The 17,668-nt window shown below is 33.2% G+C and overlaps 1 protein-coding gene across 1 annotated transcript in view; it reads right to left on the bottom strand.

Moving 5' to 3' along the window:
- Positions 1 to 17,668, bottom strand: part of ARMC4 (armadillo repeat containing 4) — a 154,377-nt gene that overhangs the window by 53,984 nt on the left and 82,725 nt on the right. The window contains exon 15 of the mRNA XM_023536192.1: positions 5,926 to 6,040. Within this exon, the coding sequence (XP_023391960.1) occupies positions 5,926 to 6,040 (115 nt within the window). The remainder of the gene's footprint in view (positions 1 to 5,925; positions 6,041 to 17,668) is intronic.

Genomic DNA, 17,668 nt, shown 5'->3' with positions numbered 1-17,668 from the left:
AACCATTACTTTTTTCTTAATAAAAACTTCTTAAAGAAACAGAATTGAGGAATTTAAATACTATCTTACAACATTCATAATGACATAAAAAATGCAATGATATTTTAAGAAAGAAATGTGATTCTTATAAATGTTGGCAAAAGGCATAAAACTGATTGTAAGTGATGTAATATAATTATACATACCATACTTTATATGAGTTACTGTAGTTTTCAATATCTTATTGTTCATGGAACACAAATTTGAGTTGACTTTCTGTAGCAGAGTTTTGCTTCTTAAGAACAAAGAATTTAATACTACATGGATTTTTGCCAGATTCAGTTGTTGCATTCTTTACATCACAAGTTCATAATACTGAACACCTGCTCAACCTCTGTTTTTCTCCAAAAATGTGTTTGATCATTCAGCTTGAAAGGAACAGCTTTTCACTTCCATTTACAAATCTCCCATACTTTTCACAACGCAGTTATTTGTCTGCAAGCAGACTTGGATCTCACGAAATTTACTACATAACATCACTACAGAGGTCAAATCTTTTTAGCAATCTTTACTAAACAACAACAATACAAACCCGCCTTAAGCCTTACCCAGAAAACACTTTAAATGGTACACTGCTAAATAAAAGTACTTAGAAAAATATGCAGCGAATTTTTTTGTAATTAGTTCACTTTAGTTCAGCCTTCTGTCCTTCAGTTCTTGATAGACTGAAGAACACTGAGTAATTTTTGAACTGAGGTTGCTTATTTCCTGTCTTAGATATTCTTTCAGGTTTTATACGAGACCATAAAGCACAATTCGCACTCTGATTTTCCAATCATATGAAGAATAAACAGAGAATGATTAAGCTGGCAAAACATACTTTTTTCACTTAGTACATTTTCTTTGTTACTGATAAGCTATCAAAAACTATTAAGTATCGACTTTCACTAAAATGAAGGAAAATATTAAGCTTTCTAATTGAAACACTGGTCTAACTGGTCAAAATGTAATACTTTCTACTACCAAGATCCTAGATTATATTTGTTTTATACATGTAATAACAAAATAATTACAATACAAATTTACATCATGAATCTTTGTCTCAATTATTCCACAATTTATTACTGAAGTCTTTGATTCTGGTACTGCATGGCCTGGTTCATTCACTGACAGGTAGCTTTAAAGATTTCCCAGCAAGAAAAGATGTAGTACATTCACTAGAAGTAATTTTCGCATCTCATTTTCTTTACAGACAGACCTGAAAATGTGTTCTAATATGTATGCTGTTAACAATATCAAAAATGAATAACATCTGTTTTGCACAGTTGACATTTCACCGTATCCATTCCACATGGACACATACATAGTGCAAGTGCCTAGGTTTCATGATGCCTGACAGACACGGTGAGACCCTGAAGGAGCAATAACTTGTCTGAAGGCACAGCTTGTGCTTTCTTCCCATTTGCATTGCTCTTAGCTGTAATCGACAATGGCTGGTTTCTGCAGCATTACTCTCAGTGCCATTAATCCAGACTAAGAAGTTATTTATTTCAAAATGATGCCAAATCCTATGATTCATATGTTAATAAGTCTAAATGACTTGCAAAAGCATCTTTTGTAAAAAAAAAAAAAAAAAATTGTAGAAATGCCATCTTAGAAAATAAAAGGTGATTTTTCTTAGAAAGCTGAGTCATATTAACTTATTTGAACGAGGGATGGGTGGGTAGGGGGAGAAGTGGGGAGGAGGAGGGAAAAATGGGCCAAAATTTCTGGCAAGATTTCTTTTTACCGCAAGCTGATACTCAGCATATTAACAACAACAACAACAACAAAAACATTTCATGCCTCGCCTCTACTCTTCCTCAGAACTTATAATATTAAAAAACAATTTTAATTTTCCTAAAAATGATAAAATATACAAAATGCTACTTGAAAATGCTAAATTGGACATAATCAGGTAGGATACGTTTTGCATGGTGATGTGAAAAAAGGATACCTTAGATACTAGAAGAGTTCCAACTACACACGACCTCCACGCGTACAGACATTTGCAAGTATCTTCACCCATATCGTTTCGGCTAAACCGCATGGCAACTGATTGCAAAATACACTATTATTTACACACCACCAAGAAAGAGAATGCACTGCCCTTTAACCTATGACACAATGTAATTATAAAACACATCCTTGGGGAGCTATGCTCAAATTTTTAGCAATAAGTCAGAGGTGCCTTTATTTTCTCCCCCTTGAAAGAACATTCTAGAAAGGCTCAAATGAGAATCTTATTTCATTTAACCTCACTCTCTTTTTTTTTTTACCCTTGGAACTTTATTTGCTTGATTTTTTTGCTTTTTTTTTAGGTGGCAAAAAAAAAAGTGCGGGTATACAGAATGTATTGTGTATCTGCATGGGGTTTGGCAAAGGGTGTTAAAAGAATGTTGACGAATTAATAAAATTATTTGATATGCCTAGAGATAAAGTTAAATCATTGCTAACTTTTAATTTTTCTATATTCATGTATTGCCGCAAAATTCTTCGAGGCAAAATAAAAATTTAAATGTAAATGCAAATGCTAACGAAGCATAAACACAATCCAATTACTAGTTATTAATATTGTGATATGTTCTTCTCTGGCATCATTTTATATTCTGGGGCTTTCACACTTACCTAAAGGCCACCAAGGAAAGTAACGGAACATGTTGTACCTCCTTCGGTATCCTTGGGTGTCATACATGGGTGAAACTGAGAGATAAGCTCATACAACCCTCAGATTCCCACATCATAAGTTAAAGATTGAACTAAACACAAACAAAACCTTTTCTATTCTTGATTTGTGATTAATTTTTGGTGCAAGTATTGAAAATCAAATCACTCAGCAATTCATGGATTTTAAATATTCATTTGGTTTAGTGTGAAAAGGATTAATCGATAAATGTAAAATGTTTTTTAAAGCTTACTAAATGTAAAATGTTTTTTAAAGCTTACTAAAACAAATACAGCGTGGCCCAAAAGTCTTGGTGCAGTTTTATGGTCTAATTACTTCAGAAGTATAAATGCTTCAGATTTTGAAAACTCAATTATATATGTTTCATTTTCACATGTTTAGTTTTGTGAATTTTGATAACACATTTTTAATTTTAATATTTTAATCTCTCTCACTGAATATGGCACTGACTAAAACAAAACATTTAAGTTAAAATTTTACTTCGAAGTTTCCAAAATTGAACAAGTATAAAAGTTAAATAATAGAACTTTTAAATGATTTTTTAAGATTCTTTAAAAAACAGACTTGTTTAAAGCAGTTTTAAGTTCACAGAAAAAATGAACAGAAGGTATTGAAATTTCCCACATATCCCTATGTGCACACACGCATCGCCTCCCCATTATCAGCATAATGCTATCCCACTGTATGGCACACACAACGGTATGTATCAAAGACATTTTAAAAATATCCCCCACCCCAGAGTGGTACACTGAATACATTTTCTAAAGTTTGTAGTATTTACATCTTTGAAGTTCTCAAATCTTAAAACAGCACTAAGACTTTTAGGACATCCATTATTTTCTAAAGCAATAGGGATTTTTCTTCACAAAGTGATCACCCGGGAAAAATCTTCTTGGAAATGAAGTGAACATGGGAAAGATTTCTTTTCTTCATGACTCCGTCTTTCCCTCAGGAGTGAGAAGAAGGGAGCTGAAGTTATTTTTGTTTCTTGAGAAGAATTCAAAGATACTAAGTTGGTGGGAATAGAGAGCATGCAGAGAGCAGGTAAGCAATGGAACGAGCAGGAGCTCTTCATGGAGGCGTGGATCTAGTCTAGGCCTTGGGGCCACGAGCTAAAGACAGACAGATTGTGTTGTGTTTAAAGTCTGAGTGTGGTTCAGTTTAGGTAGCTAGCGTAGGAGACCAGTTGGCCCTTCAGGACAGACATTCTGGGGAGGGATAATAAAAATGAAAATATTGGAATATCTTTTAATATCAGTAATAGATAAGTAGGTAGATTTGGAGTTGAAGTCCATCATAATAAAGGATATAATTTGTACATAATAAAAGCACTAAGTAGAAATGTTATCTACACAAGATGGTATCTTGCCAATGAAAATATTAACTTCTGTATTTACATTTATATTTTTAATGATGATTGACAATTAACCAGTATCTATAACACTCTTTTCCTGGAAAATTGAAGACCTTTATATCTTTTTACCTATTACCTTCCACTACCTAACATGTTTTATGAATCATCTGATAGTTTAGATTCAGATTGTTAATATGATAATATTATCTGCTTTTATTTTATGACATTATTTAAAAAAAATTCTTTCTTAATAATTTGAAAGACATATTATCAACACAAATTCACATTTAACTATAGATTCTAATTATTTTATGGTAATTATTGTTTCTGTAATTCATTTTATTCTTTTTCTTAGAATCTTTCGTTTTGTTGGAAGATATTCTAATTTTTTTTTTCTTTTTTTTTTTAGAAAAGATTCATAGAGGATAAATTTCCTGAATCTTCACAATTCTAAAAGAAAAAAATGTCTTTATTCTGTCCTTACTCTACATTCACTTGAATGCTAGTTTTGCAGGATATAGAATTCTGGGATAAAAAGATTTTCCACTAAGGACAGTAAAGGCTTTGTTTAATTTTGTTTTAGAATTTATTGTGAACAATGTTAAGTCTAATACTGGTATGATTCTTGTTCTTTGTAAGTTTTTCCTTTCCTTTAGTTTTTGAAAACATCGCATTTTAATTTATGTTGCGTATAGATAACTTTGTTTTTCCTGCTTTGCCCTAAGTGGGTCTTTTCGATCTGATGACTATAATCACATCATTTTTGGCCTTTTGGCTAAGATCAAGTGAAGACTATAATCTTTCTTCAGAGCTTCAGTTTACAGAGACTTCCCCACTACCCACCATTTTTTTAAATGGCTAGTTCTTCTTTTCAATTGCTCTCTTTCTTTCTGGTGTTTTCATGACATATTTCCTTTTTACTTTTTTTTTTTACATTTCCATTTACTAGACTTTATCTTCCAGATAATACTCAGTCATACCCAATCTGGTATTTGTCTCTTCTACTAAATTTACTGTTTTGCCAAATATATTTTTATTTCCAGAAACCCTTTCTTAATCTATGACTGTCCCGAAAAGTCATAGATTATATTAGTATATATCACAATTCACTTTTTACAAAAGATTATTTCTAGTCAAAAATATTTAGGATGATATTTAGAATTGCATTAAATTTATTATAGGAATTAAATTCTTTAGATAAAAATGTTCAACAAAGAGAAATACCTCTAGCAACAAGGATCTTAAAGGGAAATCTCTAAACCTATAGCAAAGAGTTTTAAGTAAAGTTAACAGATATAGGCTGAAAAGAGATCTTTAAAGATAATAAAATTTATAAATGAAGAGCTAAGTCTTCAGCAACTTTTAGTTCAGTCTTTGTTCTTGTGAAAATATTTCATCCATAGGTTTTATATCATCTTTATTGCACATAAGAAAAGTAAGATTTGTGAAATTAAGTGACTTTTTCAAGGTAACAAAAAAATGTAGTGATCTCTCCCTGCCACATTTGAGGCTATAAATAAAATAGAAGCAGTCTTGTGCTTCTGAAAGTAGCCAATATGCAGTCAATTTTCTTATCACTCAAGAGATAAGAACAGTCAACTTCTTCATCTTGATTTACCTGGAGTACTCATTTCAATTGCACCAGCCAGGCAGAACCTGGTAATAACTGCTGCCTAGTTTCAGTTGGCATTGAAAAACTGACTAGGAAAAGACATTGCTCAAAAATTATTTTGGCACAAGTGTTAAGCACTCTTTTCCACCAGATAAATCTGACCAAAAATAAGCCAAAAGCGATTAGTGACCTGTGATGTGTTATTCAATACGGTATTAGAAACTCTAGAATCAATTGATCTGCAGTCTATATTACCTTAGCATTTTGGATGCAGGGACAAAGAGCCCAAGCTGCACTGGCCTTAACGTCTGGGTGAGGATTTTTCAGCAGGGACCACAACAAACGAACTCCATCTAAGCGATCAATGATCCTATTGTGAAACCAAAATAGAGGTATAAACTGTGATTAGCACATGAAAATGAAAATTTAAATGGCCTATCTATTCACACAATTCTAATTGTTTTTTCTCCTTTTGACATTTGGCTTGATTTTTTTTTTTTTTTAACTTCAACAACAGCAAGGATATAACATGCCATTGAATTGTGAGTGCTCTGATTTCAATTTTAAATTCATGACACGGAAAGCAAGCTCCATGATAATTATGATTCACATAAACTTAAAGTCAAGCCATGTAATTTTTTAATTAGCTGTACACAGACTGTTAGCTAGATGTAAAAATACTAGTTTCTTTCATATAGTAACATCTAAATATTTCCCAAAACAAATATTTATGCCTCACAACTCTGCAGTTACCTTTTTTATTTGGTCTATGTTTAATTGACTTACCTTACTGTATGACATATTTTAAACTCCGCCAGTCCTAATCTAGTATTAGGAATTAAAATCATTACACCACAGTGCATCCTTTGTTGGGCACGAATAACACGTAACTTGTTTTCCATGTGCTCCGACTGTGTTATAATTACTTAAACACTCTGTAATCAAAATATCTTCATGACTAGCTGAAAAATGAATTATCATCAGAGTCATCTCTACACCATCTGTCTTCTGTTTATACATCAATCAGTCCAGGGAGCAGAACCTCAAATTAACGTCCACTGAGTGCTTGCAGTTGAGAAGAAGGCCAAACAAAACTTAATATCATTTACAAACATGGTTTTGTTCAGAAAGATATGTTAAACTCAAAGCAGATGAGAAAAGATAAAGAACATCAAAATTTCTTTGATTTTTTTAATCTCAAATTGCGTTAAACACATGTAGTTTTTAGCCACGGACAGAACAAATACTGCTAGCTTAAAATGCCATTCAAATTCTTTCTGAAAGTCAACATAAAAACATCTTCATTTCTTGATTAGCTGAGATGAGTTTGCCAGAAAAAAAAGTATTATTCCAAAGGTTCCAAGTAGGATGTCATTTCTGCATAACTGTATAAAACAATTGGTAATTGCAAATAGTGTATAGTAAGATATAAATTTTCTTTAAAAAATAACTTATAATAAGAAAAAAATGCATTGAGAAAGTGTTTTAACTCAAAGTTTAAATAAATAGCTTTCGAAATCTGAAGTTTTGTTAATATCATGCTGAGAGAAAACAAAGTTTTATTTCTCAATTTATGGAAGCTGTAAAGAGAGATACTGAGCACTTCACAGCAAAAGATTTACTTTATAAACTTAAGCTTACTGCTTTACATATGCCACTGAAAACATAACTGATTCTGCTCCTTGGGTCTCTATTTTTCCGCACATAATTTCTCAATGAATGACAGGTCTGTCTTACCTTCTCACAAATATAGCAGTAACATTTGCATTAGTAATATCTATACAATGCTGGATATAACTTTTCATTAGAGTGGAAGTCATTCAGATGGCACACATTTTCAGTTTAAAATAAAAAGGATAACTCAATGCTGGACCTCCTCCCTGCAAAATTTCACAACTAACTATAAACACTCACTATTAATTATAAAACGAGATCTACTGTCCCCAACCCTCACCCCAAACCCAAGGCAATTCATTAGCTACTTAGTTACATAGGATGAGCATTTTAACCCCATTACTGATGTCATAAAATAACTCAGCACATTACAGAGTAATAAATAACCTTAGAGGAGGAAAATATTTTCAGAAAACATTTTCAAACACAGGAACTAACAAAGTCAGGGGTAGCCAACTTCAGAGTTTAGTTTTGTCCCTTCCACTTCCATCTTCCTCATCCCCTGTATCAACCCACTGACCACTAATGTTTACTTCACAATAACTCGAGTATCCCCTCCCCAAGTCCTCCGTTCTCCCTGCAGCACCTACTAATCCTGGTCTTTACTACTTCATATCAGGACTGCTGCTGTGGCTACAAAACTTGGTTTTGTATCTTCGATTTCTCTCAGTTCCAATCCATCCTAGATATACCTGTGAAATTCATCTTCTTAAAGGACCTTCTGAGCTTTTGCAGTAACTTCTTGAGGGCCGGACCCCAGGGATATTCATTCTGTTCATCACACCACACAGCACGTTCAATCAACACAGAAAGATCACCCCCAGGAGAAAGTCTCCAAGGGCTTCCCATCACCTGCAGTGTATTAAAACTTCAATTCTTGAACTCTGTATTCAACATGTCCAAGGAGCTGCTGTATTCCTCCCAATTCCCTATATGTAGACATTCTCTAATAAAACTCTTTGGCCATCTACTAAACAATAAGTGCTAAGCAAACAGAAATAACAGATACAGTCAATTCTTGCTACTGGGGGTAATTATGTTCTGTAAAGTTGCTGCAAACAGTGAATTAGTAAATACTGAACCACGTTCCTAGGAGAAATATAAAATTTTGTCTCTGAGGGCCTCTAGTCAGAACATTTTCATCAACTCATCGATATATAACCTTGTTTTGTGTGTTTCTGTTTAAAGGCACCTTATTTAAAACACGTGGTTGATTCATTGACATGGAACCCAGGGCCAATAGCACTATGAAGCCAACACACATTTTCTCCGCCAGGTGCATCCAGCCTTCGTGTGCTTAGGAACCATAGACTAGACAGCGCGGCAGCACTCTGCTTCGGGGCCATTTTTAACAGTAAAATCGCCAGCTTGAAGCACACAAATGTGAGAAACAGGGTGCTAAATAGACCATGAAATAGACACTTGTTTACACTATGAGCTGAAACAAGAAGGCAGATAGTGGCCTTCTTCAATCTCAGCTGGAAACGTGTACCAGGTGACTCAAATTTTTCACTGCTTTGCGCATGTCCAAGATTGATGGTGAATATGCTCTAAGCATTGATTTAGGGGTTGCAAATAAATTTTAGCAGGGATACGAATTCACAAATACAAAATCTGCAGATAATGAGGATTTCAATTGTCTTTCAGGAACCTAGAGTCTACTAAGGGAGATAAAGAGATCATTATAATGTATTATAATAAATGCTACAATTGATGTGTCATAGAGTTCCCTGCGAACACATACAGGAGACACCGGTTGACTCACAAGCCACAGAAATTCTCCCAACTATAAGCCTTTGCCCATGCCATTGCCATCTTTTGTTATAATAACCCATCTTTTAAGGTCACAGTTTTAAAAACAAAACCTCTCCCACAAATTCTTTGGTTTCTTCCTCCTTTAAGCTTCTTGTGAGTTTTGCTGTCCCCTTTTCTGGCACTTATAAAGCATTGCTTTGCTTTGTTGTGGTCGTGTATGTATGTTGTTTATGACCTCAGTTATTGTGTAATCTCCATGACAGCAGGAATGATATGCCCACTATGCTTAGGCACACAACTGTAGCCAGTGAATATTGGTTAAATGGGCCTGAAACAGGATAGCCTCCTTTCTTAATGAATCAAAAATCTCTCCCAATACAAATACCTTCATTCTTAACCTCATACTTACAAAGGACATGCTCAAATTCTAAATACAATCAGTAGAGAAAGTTTTCATCTGAAATTGTCTCCAAGTTCAAAGTGTATTTGTATAGAATTTCTGTACAACTTTTTTGCTTTTTGCATATACAATGATGGGCTAATATGTGGTATTAATTTTTGCCACTGTCCATTTGCAGTGGGTCTATCTCCTTTTGCATTGTTTTTTATTTTGATTAGCATCTTGCTGTTGAGTTCATATCCAGCACTATGTTGGCTCTTCCCATTTTTACTATCAATAGAATTTAACAGCAATTCTTTGACATTATAAAAACAAATCAAAATTATGTTTTCAAAATCCTCAACTCATCATAAAAATCAAACTGGGTGGCTGGCAGAATAACATATACATATATATATTCTGGCTATTAAAAAAACAAATGAACCAAAAAAGATGCAGTACTTATGTTTTTCAGTTTCTTTAACATTTGCCAGAATTGTTAAGAAGTCTGGCTGGCTTGTCTGCCCACTGAGGCCACATATGAACAAATGTGAAATGTTTGTGCCCACATAGTAGATGTGGCTAAGGTTGTAGCATTTCTTTCTGTCAATGTCAATAAATCTATTTTGAACCCATAAGTTTGCATGATTTCTAAAAATTTCATAATATTTGATGAAAACTGCACAGATAAACACTGTTGTATGACAATGGCTCACACTACATGTGGTTACCCAGATCACGATGTTCTTAAACCACATTAAGGACCACAACGGGTATCTGTAGGTTTTGAAACCAAGTTGGCAATTCAGTAAAAACAGAAACGTAAATGATGTCAGAATTAAATGATCATCCCTGTGAAAAACAATTAAACAAGAATTTTACTTTTTTATAAAAAAGTCTCAAAGTTTTCATGTATATATCTCTATGTATTATTTTAAAGAAGCTATGGGAGACCAAATTTGGAGGAAAGTTATGAACGTGACAGCCTCTGGAAAAGGATGTTCCAGAATTCCTTGGCCTTGGTAAAGCAGGATGATGATCTATCTTTTTATAGTTGTGTAAGCAATATGATTAGAAAAGCTCTAGAAACTTTTTCTCAGAAAAATTATTCATTCTTACAGTAAATACGAAGAGAGTGCCTATCACGTGCCGGGCAATTTTTGAGGCACTAGGAATTTGTTTCCATCATGAAAGAAATCCCTGCTCTCATGGAGCTATATTCTTTTGGGAAATGATATAAAAGAGAAATCTGTATACTATATAAAATACTGAGAAGTGACTAGAGGACAATCAAACAGAGAAGGAGACACAGAGGGTGCAAGGAGACAGTGTCAATGAAACAATGAAACAGAGCCAGCCACAGGACTACAGGTACTCCAGGACCTAGCTAGTGTTGTCCCTGGCATGGAGAAAACCAATAAACACTAAATAAAAGTTATTCAGACATCCTTACATTCATCAAATATTAGTGTTGGAACCTAGAGTAAATTTACTCCAATACTTTTTAATACAATGAGAAAACAGGTAGAGTGGCCTGACCAATTCTGTATAACATGTTGGTTGTATGCACAAAACATCATTTATTCTTTCCTTTATTAAAAAAATGTACATGACTTTGGTGAGTACATTGTAAAAATGGTATGATGCAACTATAAACATCCCTAAATATTTGGAGTAATAAAATAAACTCCCTAAATAATTAAACACTTAAAATTATTAGTGGATAAATTTATATTTTTACCTGGATTTGGGGGTTTTATGGCTATGATTGAGTGAGTACTTTTCAAAATAACAAAACAGATATAGAAATCAATCTAAGAGTAGTCAGCACCTGCCTAAGTGTTACCTGCTATTATCGAAAGACCATAGACTAGATAATTATATATCCATGTATTCAAATCCCAAGACTACTGCTTATAACCATGACACTGGGCAAACATTTAATCTCCTGAAGCTTGAGTTTCCTCATCTATTAAACTCAGGATATTAGATATCCATCATCTAATGAGATAGGCAATACAATAACAAGGAGATAATATTAGTTCCATTTCAGAGGATGGTAACTGTGCAAATAATCTTAGATTAACCTATCGTTCTATCTATATCCAGTGATTAGACTGCTAAGATTTATTTAGAGAATATTATAAATTTACGCATATATACTAGAAAAATATTATATAATATTGAACCAAGAAAATTCTGATTTTTATCCAGGCACACAGCCTCACTTGAGTGTGTGTGGGCACCATGTTACCAGCACTGATAGAAAAGACAATCTAGTTGATTTGGGTTTGAATTCAATAAAGTAAACTTGCAGTGACACTCCATGTGGCTTATGAAATAATTTGTTCTAATTTAGATAACAGAGATTAATTGTACATTATTGAGTAGAATATTGCAAGAAATCCACATTTTAATCCTAAATTTAAATCCCTATCTCAATATCATCAGGAATGTATAAATTATAGGAGTGAAAAGGAAGTTTCCAGGCCAGGAGGGTGAGTGGACAAAGGAAAGAGGCATCTCAAGCTGAATAGGTTTGGGGGACTGCTTGGAGCACAGTGGAGTTTTGGCCCTGGGGATGATGTGCTTGGGGATGAGGAATGAGTCTGCAGAGTTATACAGGGCAGACCCGGAAAGCTCTGTGTGAAAACAAATGAATGGAATATAAAGGATTCTAGAAGCCCAGGGTTCATTTAAAAATGAGCAGTATATACAATTGCAGGAGTCAGCTTGTAACAAAACTACAGAAGCAGCATGCATTGCTAATTTCCCCCAATATCAATAAATTCTAACAAAACAGGAAACTACTTCAATGGATTGTAAGTAAATACGATTTGGTTTCCTGTTGGATTTTACACTTACATATTACCATGAGTTTTATTCATATCATTCAACAGTTTTCAAAAGCATGAGACTTTTTCAACATATAAGCTAATAAATTCTCAGGTAGAAAATCAAAGTACAGTTGAGTCTTGAACAAAATGGGTTCAAACTATGTGGGTCTACTTTTATGTGGATTTTTTTTCAATAAACACTTTAAATGTATTTCGTCTTCTTTAGGATTTTCCTAATAACATTTTCTTTTCTCTAGCTTACTTTATTCTAAGGATACAGTATTAATACATATATTAAATATGTGTCAATTGTTTACGTTACTGGTAAGGCTTCCAGTCAACAGTAGGCTATTAGTAGTTAAGTCAAAAGTTAAGTGCAGATTTTTGACTATGTGAGGGGTTGGTGCCCCTAACCTCCACATTGTTCAAGGGTCAACTATAATACAAAAAGTTATGATGAAGAGAAATTTTAAAAAATCACCCAAATTTTCCCAATTCCCTGGTCTCTGTATAAAGAATTTTCTAGTCTCTAAGCAAACATGTGGACATGCAACATTATGGAGTTGTTCTATATGTGGTGTTTTATAACTTGCCTTACTAATTCAATATATATGATAGAGCTTCCTCCATTGTCAATGAATACAGTGAATATGGATTTACAATAATCACTTTTAAATGGCTAGATGGTATTGTTGTAATGGTGTACAATAAAGGATCATATTTAATTGATCCTTTATTGATGTAAATTAGATTCTTTTTAGTTTTGCATAATAACAGAAAAAAATAATATTGCAAAGGCCATCCTTGCATCTTTTTTGCAATACACTGATTATATTCTTAGGAGAAATACTAAGAATGGAATTGCTCATTAAAAATTTTACATATTTTAAATATTAATACATATCGACAGACTGTACTCCATAAAAGTTATGTCAATTTGATTCCCATAAACAGATCATGAGAATACCAGTCACCAGCATTGGGTACTATCTTAATTTTGCCATTCTATCAAGTGTAAAAATATTTACTTTTTTCCTCAATTTTTTTCTCTCTTCTCATTATGGAAAATTTCAAACATGCTTAAGAAGTTTTTTTAATTAGTAAATACCAGTAGACACAACCCTCAAAGTTTACATATTTGTGTCATCTATTAATATAACCATGTGTTCATTTTTTTCAAAACAATTTGCAAGTTATAGATGTCATAACATTCACAACTAAAAATTTAAAAAATTTAATCTTTTACACGTAAGTGCAATCTTTCATATTATCATTGTACCATTATTACATCTGTGAAATTCCCTAACATAATTAAATATACAGTTCAGATTCGAATATTCCCAATTGTTCTCAAAAACTCCTTTAGAGCTCTTTAAAAAACAAACAAACAAAACCTGGATTCAAAAAAAGAGCATATGTTTTTAATATGTTTTTTAAGTCTCATTTAATTTAGAACATTTTTATGGCATTGACTCTAAGGAGATCAGGCTTGATGTCTTGTAGAAAATCCCACAATTTGAACTTGTCTGATTGCTTCCTTGGTGTTATTTAACTTGCCCGTCTATCCCATTTTCTATAAACAGGAAGTTAGATTTAAAGTCTGAGCTTGATTCAAATTACACATTTTTTGCAAAATACACCATAGGTGATACTAGGTACCTCACATTGCAACACATAAAGAGGCTCATAATGCCCAATTGTCTCATTCTTAGATGCCAAGTTTGGTCATTTATTTACAATGATGACCACTAGAACTCTCCATTGTAAAGACATATTCTTTCCATTTTCATTGGGGTCTCACTTGGTCACTGTGAGAAGGTCCTGTCCCAATAAACTTTTCCCTTCTTTACAGTTTTAGCATCTGATAATTATTCTTGCCTAAAAGAATTATTTTATTGGTAGTTACAGTGATTTTTCTAATTCTGTCTACTCTATTTGTTACCTCGCATTCTTCTATAAAGAAGAGCTTTTCCTCATTAAATGGGGCTTAGTTATCCTCCAGAAAGACAGAATAATGTTTAATCCTTTCCCGTTACTGACCACTTTGTTACATAAGGAGTTATTTTAGTAGTCCTCTTCACTGGAAGCAAAGGAGATTTTTCTCCTTTCTCATTTTCATTCTTCCTCAAAATTTAAAATTTTATGTAACTAAATCCATCATTTCCTTTATAATTTTGATCTTTAGCTTATGCTTAGCCACCCACGCCCCAAGATAATAAAATTGCATATTTCTTCTGCTCTCTTATAACTTACTTTGTTTATAGTTAAATATTTTAATTACCTGAATTTTCTATAAGAAAGAAGTAGGGATTCAGCTTTTTTCTTCATGAAAACGCTATTATCATATCTTAAATTTTGATAGGCATTTATATAGATATAGTCATCAATATATAGTGCTATCTATTGTATTCCATTGATCTATCCATACCTGTACCGTTAGTTGTTTGTTTTTAATACATGTATGAGTTCTAATGACTGAACAACAACCCACAAAATGGATACCCTTTAATTCTATAAAATAATTTGTTGCTTCCTGATTAGGAGGCACTTATATAATTTGACTATGATTTTGCACTTTTCAAAAATGTTTATAATTGGATTCAGAAAAAAATTCTGAGACCAGAGACATCAAAAATTATTTTAAAAGGACCAAAATAAAAATGCTAGATTTGAAAACTAAGGTACAAGAAATGAAGAGTTTATTATAAGGGCTTAACAGCAAACTGGACATAAGAGGGCAAAAAGGTATCCAAATTGAAAAATAAAGAAAAAAAATCACCAAAAAATGTCCAGAGTCCAATGTCTGAGGGATATATTAAATGAAACAATATATGGAGGTACAGGAGGAGGAGGAAAGACAGAATGAGACCAAAGAATATTTGTAAAGACAGTGACTGAAGACTTTCTAAAATTGATGGAAGACATTAATCTACAGGTTCAAGAAGCTCGGTGAACCTTAAATGGGATAAATACAATGAAAATCATACCTAAACATGTAATCAAACTGCTGAAACCCAAAGATAAGGAGCAGATCTTAAAAGTAGCTAAAGAAAAAGGACAATTAGGTATAGGAAATTATGATAAAAATTATGATAAAAGCTGACTTTTCACAGGAAAATGACAATCTAGACTTCTATACCCAGTGAAGATATTCTTCAAAAATTATGGTAAAGCCCCTTCCCTTTGCCTCCTGAACAATTCAGCCCTAAAGTAATAATGTGGGGCAGAACAATGTAGGCATCCACAGTGGAAGGCAAGATGAGTTTAGTGGCTCCGAATGGAGTATGAGAGCTCCAGGAAGAGGAACAGGAGGATGAACAGGGAATCTCTACATATAGGGAAAACCAGCGATGGGATATCTGATACTAAATAAAGTGATCAGAGCACTTTGAGTTGGGGGTACAACTCAGTGTGGGAAGACAGAACCCTAGCATAATGAGGGGATGTCCCTACTGAGAATCAGCTGTTGTGTGGTGACAAAGCCTGAACAGGGTGAGGAGGGTGTCAACATAGTGGAGAAGCCTTGCATGGGAAGTCAGAGGTGGAGCAGCGTGAGTAGTAAAGTATTAGAAGGGAAAGGTGGCCCAGGATGGGGTACCAGAGCCAAAATAAGCTAAAGAGAGCATCCAGGTGCCTGGGCAATCCAGCATGCTGAACCAGAGTCACAGCAGGGTGAAGAGCATCTGCAAAGGGGACAAAATAGGAATGAAGATAGAAGACTGGTTACATATAGGGAGATCAGTCAAATAAGTAAGGACGGAAATCAGCTTCTCACTGTCAATGAAGACGATTACAGAGGAAAAACTAGAAATAAATCTATACCCATTATGGAAGATTTTAACATCCCTTTCTTAGGAGTTGATAGAAAAAAATAGAAAAAAAAAAACATGTGAATATATAAAAGACTGAACAACACACTGAACAAGTGGCCTAATCAACATTTTAAAAAATATTACTATAGAATACAGCTACATAGTATACATTTTTTTCCCAGTGCATATGAAACATGTTTGGGCAATAAAGCTAAATATGAGAGAACTTAAATCATAAAGAATATAATCTCTGACCACATAGTTTTAAACTAGAAATCAGAAGCAATGTAGTATCTGGAAAATATCCAAATTTTTAGAAGTTAAGTTCTGGGCCAAAGAGAAAATCAGAAGCAATGTAGTATCTAGAAAATACCCAAATTTTTAGAAGTTAAGCCCTGGGCCAAATAGAAATCACAGAGAAAAGTAGGAAACATTTTGAATTGAATAAAAGCGAAAGCACAACTTATATTTGTGGATGAAGCTAAAACCGTGCTTAGAGCTTTAAATGCTTATATACTAGAAAAAAGTTGACTTATCTAATATCAATAATCACAACTTTAAAACCCAAATAAGTACAATAAATAATGAAAATAAGATGAATAAACCACTTGAACAAGGGTTGACAAACTTTTTATGTAAAGAGCCAGACAGTGAATATTTTAGGCTTTGTAGGCAATATATGATCTCTGTTGCATATTCTTGTTTTGTTTTTTGTTTTTTTTTTCCAAATCATTTTTAGCTTATAGTTTATATAAATGAGTTCTCTCAGAGAGACTGATTAGAAGAGACACAGAGAGGGAAAAAAGTTATTCTATAGCACAGAAATTTAACGATGAATTTGTATCTAGAATATGAAAAGAACTTCAAATCACTAAAAAAAGCTCCAAAAAAATCCAATTTAAAATGGACAAAACACATGAATAAACTGCAAAATAATACACATGGACAATAAGCACATGGAAAATCACTCATCATTAGTAATTACTCATCAATTACTCATCATTTTCATCTGAAAAATGAAATCTACAATGACATACCATTTTTTTCCTATTAGAAGGACTAAATTTTTTAAAAAGACCAACAACACTAAATATTGGCACTGATGAAAATGTAAAATTGTACAACCACTTTTGTATACTATTTGGAAGTTCTAATGAGCTTAAACTTCCATCGTATGATTCAGAAATTCCACTCTCAGAATAGGCAAACTAACATATAGTGAAGGAAATCAGAAAGCAGTTGCTTAGGGTGGAAGTGGGATTGATTGGATAATACTATGAGTAAACCTTGTTGAGAGAAGGAAATGTTTTATATTTTATTTTGACTGGTGGTTATAAGAGTACATACAATTGTTAAAATGTATCAAATTGGACAATTAATCTAGAATTTTGAACAAAAATAGACAAAAATCAACACATACTATATGCTTACATTTGTTTCCAAATAGAAACAAAACTAAACTATATTTTAGAGGGATGAATTCTCGAGTATGAAATTATGAAAACAAAGCAAGATACTAATTATCATAAAAGGCAAGAGAG

Source organism: Pteropus vampyrus, unplaced genomic scaffold (assembly GCF_000151845.1).
Source record: "Pteropus vampyrus isolate Shadow unplaced genomic scaffold, Pvam_2.0 Scaffold150, whole genome shotgun sequence".
In the NCBI taxonomy this organism is placed as follows: Eukaryota; Metazoa; Chordata; class Mammalia; order Chiroptera; family Pteropodidae; genus Pteropus; species Pteropus vampyrus.
This window is presented reverse-complemented; position numbering and strand designations above follow the sequence as displayed.